Source organism: Pelmatolapia mariae, linkage group LG20 (genome assembly GCF_036321145.2).
Source record: "Pelmatolapia mariae isolate MD_Pm_ZW linkage group LG20, Pm_UMD_F_2, whole genome shotgun sequence".
Lineage (NCBI taxonomy): Eukaryota > Metazoa > Chordata > Actinopteri > Cichliformes > Cichlidae > Pelmatolapia > Pelmatolapia mariae.
In genome coordinates this window covers 28957884-28967413 of record NC_086244.1, presented here as the reverse complement: position 1 = coordinate 28967413, position 9530 = coordinate 28957884, and the positions used below count along the sequence as shown (strand labels likewise).

The following is a 9530-nucleotide window of genomic DNA, read 5'->3' as shown; positions in this document are numbered from 1 at the left end:
ACAGAGGAAACATCAAGAAGCAGGAGGCATTCGAGCAAGTGGGGATGCTCAGAGAAGGCCTGGAACATGGAATAAGGCTCTCTCCTCGGAGAAGGATGTACTTTTACTGTTAATTTTTGCCCCACAACCCAAAGCCAGACGCACACATTAACACAATATAAACACACACACCACCAGAACCACACACAGGCTCGTTGTCCCATTCATAAATTTCTCCTGTCGAGAAACACGGGCATTTTTAAACAGGGCATACCCGCCCCTTTTACTATTCCAGCTCAGCAGGCCCACATGGGAACAATTAGGGGTGTACGCAAGTTTGGCGAAGGTCCGTAGCAACCAGCTGCATCTGTTTTTATTTACCTTTTTGCTCTGGTGCTGGATAATGTCATGAGCACATCTGCTACTGTGCAACGTAACCGTGGTTGCATGCGTGGTTGACCCATGATTCTGTAATTACCCGCCGAGCGAGATGAAGAGGCCCAACAAACCACTCAAAGCCACACATAGCCTTCCTCTCCCCCTCTTCCTCCCTCCCTCCTCCCCCCACCGTGTCTCTCCAGTGGCATGAAACTCCGTCTGCCTGAGAGCTGGTAGCTGATGCTGAAGTGGCATTTAATGACTCAAAGTTGTTCACAATAGTAATTCTGACTTCATTTTGATGTCGTTAGATTGCCGCTTTCGCTCTATTATGCAGGATTAAAATGCGGTTGTTCTGCAGTGGGATGAGACTGATCACATTCCCTCATCTGTTTGCTTGTTTGTGGTCATGCAGAACAAGCTGCACAGTCTTCTTGCTCGCCCACTTTTAAAGGTCTGAACTAGAAAAATGTCATTTTTGTAGCTCAAATAAGGAGAAATAAAGAATTTGCTCCACAGCATGTGTCTTGCTTAAAAAATTGTGGACAAGCGGTCATGCAAGGAGACTCAGAATAGTCAGAGATGGTAAATTTAGTTGCATGACCAGACCCCGTGACATGTCTCTGTAAGGTTTCACACTTCTGAATTAAATGAGGGAAAGTTTCGCCTACTTTAGCCACATGTTTTGTTTTATATATATATACACATATATATATATATATATATATATATATATATATATACATATATATATATACATATATATATACATATATACATATACATATATACACATATATATACACATATATATATATATGTATATATATATATATATATACATATATATATATATATATATATATATACATATATATATATATACACATATACATATATATATATATACACATATACATATATATATATATATATATATATATATATATATATATATATATATATATATATATATGTATATGTGTATATATATATGTGTATATATATATATATATATATATATATATATATATATGTATATGTGTATATATATATATATGTATATGTGTATATATATATATATGTATATATATATATATATATACACATATATATATACACATATACATATATATATATATATATATATATATGTGTATATATATATATATATATATATATACACATATATATATATATATATATATATATATATAATCCTGAAAGTTCACACTATTAAGCATCTTCACACAGCAAACTCAAAGCGACCAATCATGACAGAACTTGTTTATAATAATGATGAGTGATTATGAGCAATAACAATGAAGACCATATATGGATCACTTCACAGAGTCTGTGTGTGTGTTCGTGTGTATATGTGTGTGTATTGGGGGGAGGGGGTGGGGGGGGTGCCACCACGCTTAGCATATCCCAGATGTGCAAACCATATGCTCTGACTGAAATTAAAACAAAAAAGAAACAGTGAAACATGAAAGGGATTTTTAACTTTGTAAAGACAGTTAACAGTCGATACAGATAGGCTAATGGCCGAGAGAGGCCACATGAAAGAACCGGGGATGTTGGCATGCTTTTTGCACCACTTATTCCATTTCCTGCTCATAAGTTCACTGAGCAGATGGGAACCAAAGGCACAAGGAAGTTTAGATTTTCTGCCCCACAGACCGTTGTATATGATGCATGTAACTGTGAAACACCGCGCGGTTATCATTTAGAGACGCTTTGGTGCATACCGGGAGGTCACAATAACAAAGGTGGAAGAAGAAAAAAAAAGCTGTGAGACAAAAACGAAACCTCTTCAGCTATTTTGATCTATACCAGTAATTCTGTATGGGTGTTACATTTAAAGCACTCAACTGAATAAGTTTAAACCCCCCTTCTATACTGCATATTGGATTTTCAAGAGCTATCTTATGATGAATAAAGTTCATTTAATTGTGCACACACACAAAAAACAACTAGCACTGAATTTAGGTTCACTTAAAAAAAATATGTCAAACTGCTTAATTTGGAAAAGAGCATCTGGAGGCAGGCTGTGACCCATCAGGAGTCTACTGAAAACATGTTGGAGAGTGCCCTCTGCTGTTGGTTTATTGTACTGCAACGAGGGGAGCGACAGCTACAGCTGACATTACAGTAAATCAGAAGCTAAATTTGATCTGTTGTTGAAAAGAAAACTGTTTTTCACGCATAAAATTGAGTCTAACATCTAAGAATCTTAGAATGACTGCTGACAAGCAATCCGTGAGCTTTTATTATGACTTTCTGCGATTTGAGTTCAAATTGCTCTGAAAGGTGGCATCAGCTAACACAAGGTCTTCTCTTCATCAGCCTGTTTTGCTGCTCGGAAAGAGACGTGTTTATTTAACGCCTGCCTTTGTCTGAGTCTGGATAATGTCCACCCTGAGGCAATAGCTGGCAGAGGTCTGACGGTAATTCTGCTTGCACTGTATAATCAGCCTTCACTGACCACTGCGTCACCTTTCATGACTGCAAACAGATGTATGTGGTACCAGTTGGGTTTAAAAGGAAAAGGAGTAAAAAAGCCTGAAAGTAATTAAGATATATTACCTGAAGAATAATTAGACTTAACTAAATAAATAAATCTAATCCTACCAAATCCACTGCAGTTTTTTCTCCTTTTGCTGTTGTTCATTCCTTCTGGTTGTGTTGAGTTCCTGGTACTCTTTATCAGGCTGAGCCAGTGTGGTAAGAGACATATGTGGTGTTTGGGCTGTGGCTGCTGACGTAAGCAAGTCTGATTCTGCTGAAACATTTGTAGCTGCATGTAGAAAATCAAAGAAACTAGTTGTATTTGCGTTAATGTCGATACTGGTGCCATTATCCAACACTGAAGAAGACACATCATCCCTTATTATCTCATCAGCGTGGATATTAAAACTGCGGCCCTCTCTCAGCATGTGAGGAAGATTAGTTGTGGGAAACTTTGCAGGCTTGAACGAATCTCTCTCTTTTAGGTTTTCTTCTGGGATGGTGACGAGGTCGGGCAAAGGCTCGTCTGTAGTTACAGTCTCACGTGTAGAGTCGAGTGTGGATGGGGTTATGTTGTTTGGGCCAGGAGAAGATGTGACATGTGATGATGTGTTATCAGGTGCAGCTGTGGAGATAATGGTGATTTCAACAAAGGTGAGATTAAACAAAAACAATGCCTGCTATTCCACAATTTAATAACTGGTGCAGTGAATTCTGGCTTACAGGGACTTTAAAGAATTGTGGAAAAAACATGATTTGTGACAATGCAGCAAACACAGGTTTAATAATGAATTTACACGAGTGTGATGTGAAAATTTGAAGCCACATTTTTTAAAACAATTATTTGTACATTCTCAGCAGTAGTTTAACTGACACAAAACTATTTTAGAGATCTTAAAATATATCTATTAAGGATCTTTATTTCCCATGTTTAAAAATTTTCATATTAACAAAACACTATAAGAAGTGGAACTGCAGGCTCACAATAACTGTCCACAGTGATGCATCCAATCATCCAGTTAAGATCTCTTTATTGTATTGTTAAGACGAAAAAAAAAATCTTGGATACAATTTCAGAAGCATGTTGTGTCCCTATACACTCCAGGCACTTTGTTAAATACACCTGCTTGTTAAAGCAAATATCTAATCAGCCAGTGAATGTAGCTGTGTAGCCATCTTTAGTGTGACCTGATTAGGTTCAAACCAAAACATTAGAATGGGGAAGAATGTGATTTAAGTGATTTTGAACGTGGCGTAGTTGTTCATGCAAGCTGGGCTGGTCTGAGTATTTTAGAAACAGCTGATATGCTGGGATTTCCCCACAAACGATCTCTGGGGTTTACACAGAATGGTCCAAAAAAGAGAGAAGAATGGACAGAATGGACAAATAACAGTTAATTGTAACCTAGGTATGCTGAAGAGCATTTCTGAACACATAACACCTCAAACCTTGAGGCAGACGGGCTACAGCAGTAGAAAACTACAGGAAGTGCCACTCCTATCAGCTAAGAACAGGTAACTGTGGCTGCAAAGGCAAAACTTTCAACATGGCAGCCAAAAAAATGCCCCAGAACCAGAAAGCAGGAGAAGCTCAGTTAACACCGATATCAATTGAGCACATCCCTCAATTTATATTACACAGAATCAGTGATACCATAACATTAAAGTGGACAGATTATAAGTCACACTGTAAGTTCAAGTCCTGGTTCTAGCTTGTGACCCAAAGCCTAACTGTATTCATGCAGTATGTGTTTTCCTCATGAACTGCATTTTAGCTGCAAATATTTTCTCAATCATTTTTACTCTCCACTGATTCAAAGAGGCATCTTTTCTGAAGGGTTCTGATAGCAGAGGGGTATGCTAGCAAATATATGACTTGTACTTCCCGACCTTGCTCCCTGTTATTTGTGGAAAATGTGTGCAAAAGCTGTTGATGTTAAATATTTATCCATTTGATTTTCAGCGGGTGTCTTATACAGTAGTAAATCAGTGCAGTGGCATTTTAAATTATGATGGGTGAGTAGTTTTTCTTGGTGTTTTTTTAAAGGATTGAAACATTTTTAACACTCATATGCTGAAAATGTGCAATCATACTCTGATATATCTAGAAATTGTTCCACTGAAAATGATTGTTGAAGAAGGGATTTTAAAATGAGTGCTATTGATATTGATATGACTGATTATTGCTATGTGATATTATTTTTATTTGATTTTTTTTTAACATTTGTCCAGTGAAGAGTGGAAAATGTGAAGAGAGAGCATAGGGCCATGGGTCAGAGATAAACCTAGACTGGCATCCAAAAGGGGATCCAACCCAGTACAGACAATGTGTACCTAATAAAGTGTCTGATATGCGTATATTGGAGTGTTTTCATTAATAGGATTGAAACATTAAGCGTCTGGCTGAGCAACAAACAAGAAGTGCCTGGTGTGACTATATTAAATGCCATGGTCAAGAAAACATCCAATAATTGATTACCTCTTTAGTTTTTACTGTGCTCATCAGCAGAAAACTCACCTATGCATGGCAGCGTGCACTCCATGGTCCAGTGCATTTTGTGATTTGTCTCTCTGAAGGTGAGCACAGCATCCACCCTGTAGAACGGCTGCAGGAGCCGGTTGTCATCTGTGCAGGGCTGTAAAATAAACCTGGGTTAGATGTGTTGCTCTTTAATGAATCCTCAAAGCCACACAGTTTACTCATGTTAGCGTATGCTTTAACAGCCATGCACTACCACGGTGATTTGCAGTCATACAGGTTTGTGTTTCAGCACTAACTTTTGTCTGGAGTATTTGGGCTGTGGGAATGGACAGAGTTACAAATTCACTCGTCTCATGCACTGTGAAAGTATCTGTCTGGTTAACTGACAGGTCACTGAGTGTCAGTGCTTCATTGTGATAGGTGCCTCTTCTGGTCAAACCCATTCGGCGTTTGAGGATGTGCAGCACAGTCTTGTCTGCCGTGGATGCGTTCACTGAAATAAAATAAGATGTGTTAATGTGGTTAGTTATTAACAAGTAATTATATTTGATGTATCTGTTTATAAGTATTTTCACTTGTTGCCAATTTCTAGTTGATTACATTTCCACTTTTGCTCTGTATTTATTTAACATATATAAAATGAGATAGACGATGAGGTTGATACATTTTTGGACAATCATAAATCTTTTTTAAATTTTGCTTCTCTGCACCGTCACAGTGGATTATAAACCAAACAATCACCATGTGGGTAAAGTGCAAACTTTCAAATGGTTTAACAAAAATATTGCACAATATGTTTTGGAAATGAGCCATTGTTATATACAGTCTCCTACTTTCAGATGCTCAAAAGTTATCGGACAGTGGACTGGTAAAGCGTTTCGTGGCCTATTTCCTTATTGTTCAAAGAGCCTGACAACTAAAGTGGTTGACCACAGAAGTGCATTACATTTACATTGTTCAAAGAAAAGCAGCTTCATTACATCTAATGAACTCAGGAATGAGTCTCAAAGAGGTAAGCTTGTCATTGTTAAAGTCCACAATCAAGAGGAACCTTCATTAATGTAAATACAGAGGATTTACAACAAGGTGCTAACCACTGGTTAACCTCAAGAAAAAGTCTGGATTAGACTTTGTCAGAAAACATCTAAAAAAGCCTGCATGGTTCTGGAAAAAAAATCTTGGTAAAACCAAGATTTGGTAAACTTCTCATACTGTTCCTATTCTCATTATTCTGGTAAACTTGTACCAGAATGATGAGAATAGGAACAGTATGCAGAATGAGAGGTAACAGGTCGAGGCAGTGTTTTGATATGGAAGTGTATGACTGCCACGGACACTGAATCACGAGTATTTTCTGATGATGTGACTCCTGATAGAAGTATGAGGATGAACTGTGGATTGATAATGATGCAAAGTAACCCAAGAGTTTCTCAATGGAAAGAAATCTGATATTCTTCAATGGTCAAGTCAGTCACCTGAACTCAACCCAGCATGTTTTTTAGTTAAGAAATACAAAACTGAAGGCAGAAAGACCCACAAACAAGCAGCAACTGAAGGCGACTACAGTGAAGACCTGGCCTAGCATCTCAATGGAGGAAACACAGCACTTAGAGAGCTCCATGGGCTCTAGATTTTACCCAGTCATTGACTGCAACAATCCTTGTGTTTAAAATCATGTTACTTTGTTCAGTTAATGTTGAACATTTGTATATGTTGAAGACTTTATATAAAAATGGTTGTAATTCCTAAACAGTGCAATATTTTAGACGAACCCCTTGAATTTAAGCTGGAAGTCTGTGCTTCAGTTACATTGTGGGGGTTTAATTTAAAATCTACTGTGTTGTGTACAGAGGCAAATATACAAAAAGTGTGCCACTTTCAAAACTATTATTTCATTTTCATCAGTCATCTGATGATACCCACAGATTTAACTTGTGACCCTTTGGATCTGACCTTGAATCCACTGGACCAAGCTGAAACTTTGTAGCTTTAGTTCAAACTATGACCACATACAGAACTATTGTGAATACTTTGGAGTTAAGAATATTTTGGCTTTGGATTCAGGACTTTTACATTTAAGTATTTTTTAACATTTTTATAACTGATATGTTCTCTTTAGAAGACAGAAAAAGAGCCAATGTCCCCATCCCACATGTTTTTATCAACATTAAACAAAAAATGTGATTTTTACTGATGTAAAGGTCAGCACAGTGACAGGTTTTTGTTATTTTACAGAATATTAACCTTCTTCTTAAACTGCGAAAAAACATACTATATTTCTATAATAGATAGTGAAAAATTGTAGCTGTTGAACTGTAAAAGCTGTAAAACAGATGAAAATACTGTTAAAAGTCCAAAATTTATACCCTCTTTTACATTTTCCAAAGCCACCCAGTGGGCCCGACTGGAGTCTGTGCCAGGCTGCTTCTGGCCCCCAGGCCTTGTGTTTGACACCCCTGCTCTACTTAAACTCAAACACTCACTATTGTTGTTGGATAACTTAAAAAAAAAAAAAGTCACAACTCATTTTGCAAAGGAAAAATAACTTCCAGCTCCAATTCTGTCCTTGTTACCCACCTTTTGGACAAGTTGCTTCCATACTGTAGGCATATCTGTCTCTGACCAGCTTCAAATCCAAAGATTCTCCTTCATTTTCCATTATCTGTATTAACCAAACAGTAATTGATAACATTTCAGTTGTAATACTAACAATAGTCACTAGGTGGCATAATGCTGTGTGAAGTCTCACTTTGACAGGCCTTAAGATCTCCCTCCTCCTGCCCTGAACTCTTATGTCTGTTACATTCACATCAATGTTCATCTGAATCAAGCTGGCATCCTCCAGAGCTACAAGGAGGTGATCGTCCAGACACAGCGACCACTGCAGCTGCAGCAAAAACCAGACAATAAATACAAAAAAAGAGTTAGACTTGCTTTCCAAACATTAAACATCTACAGACAAAATTATGATCATTTAGAAGGTAATCAGAATTCCAGGCACTGAATGTAATTACTACCTCATTATCCCAGTTTCCATAGGGAATTTCTCTGATCACCTGAGGGCACACACAAATTATTTCTAGTAACAAAGCAGACTAATCCTAATATATAAATACAGTTAGGTTTATATAAATACAGTTAGGTTGAAATGTGGCAAAATGTTCATTGTTACCTGAACATATTCAGGGTCACAGTGGATTTGCTCTCTGCTTTGCACCACAGACATCACAGGGCACTTCATTGTGAAACTGTGAGGCTGGCTTCCAAATCGATTCATCCTCTGCACCAAATTTAATGTTAAGACATTAAAGCCATTCTGAAAAGTCAATATAAACACAGATCATTATCACCATCAAGCCCAAGTCCAAGACTAAAAGATTTGAGGTTGTATATATGGATTGCATATTTCAGAAAAGACTGCCAAACCTGCTGCCGAACAAAACACCCGGTGTAGCTGACTCTAAAAACGTAGTTATTGTCGGGGTCGTTTTGCAGTGAGAATCCACAGGCAGACAGCTGGAGATTCAGGTGATCCAGAGATGCAAGGTTGGCTTGTGAAAAGGAAGCAGTGATTCAGAAATGACATGTTCAACATTAAATAAATGCTTTTTAAAGTCATTTATCTTGTCATAAAGAATTACCTTGGATACTTAGCGCCCTCGACAGCCAGACCCTGAACTCCTCAATTCTTGCACTGTGCATCCACATCTCCATGTATTCAGGAAAGCAAACCACATCTTCTGAAATTGCAGCAGGTAGATTTCTCACAAACACTAGGAACATAACAGCTTTAGATCATAAGTGAATAAATGTTCACCTGTTAATCTTGCTGCTGAAGTTTGAATCCATTCTCGTTTCTGAATGAAAAATGCACTCTTTGTGATAAAACACTGCAAAAAGCTGTAGAAAAGAGCATCAAATGCAGCTTATATTTGAAAGACGATGTAGATATAACGTTTATACATCTCTCTGTTACTCACATAGCAAGGATGCCAACTCTGATGTGATCCATGGTGAAGTGATGGAAATGTCTGTGGATAGTCTTATTTGTAGGTGAGGGGTGGTGTCATTGGCCTGGATAGGCTAAAGCACAGGTGTGTTTACTTTGCTTTGTTAAAAGCCAAGTGAGAAAAAAAGCTTAAAAATAAAAGAACAATTGCTGTTTTGAGCATGTGTGAAA

At 37.5% G+C, this 9530-nt stretch overlaps 1 protein-coding gene across 1 annotated transcript; it reads right to left on the bottom strand.

The window, feature by feature from the left end:
• Positions 1-2987: 2987 nt before the first annotated feature.
• lg20h1orf127 (linkage group 20 C1orf127 homolog) lies at positions 2988-8576 on the bottom strand. Its single transcript, XM_063465035.1, has 7 exons — positions 8523-8576; positions 8368-8406; positions 8100-8237; positions 7928-8012; positions 5647-5843; positions 5387-5504; positions 2988-3493 (listed from the first exon to the last, which is right to left on the bottom strand). The coding sequence occupies exons 1-7, from the start codon at positions 8574-8576 to the stop codon at positions 2988-2990; spliced, it is 1137 nt and encodes a 378-aa protein (XP_063321105.1).
• Between the last annotated feature and the right edge of the window lie 954 nt (positions 8577-9530).

Coding starts and splice junctions, on each gene's coding strand:
- lg20h1orf127 (XM_063465035.1), bottom strand. CDS start 8,576: ATGTCTGTGGTGCAAAGCAGAGAGCAAATCCACTGTGACCCTGAATAT. Junction 5,505..5,646: donor CCCAAATACTCCAGACAAAA/GTTAGTGCTGAA, acceptor TTTATTTTACAG/CCCTGCACAGATGACAACCG. Junction 3,494..5,386: donor GTGCACGCTGCCATGCATAG/GTGAGTTTTCTG, acceptor TTATCTCCACAG/CTGCACCTGATAACACATCA.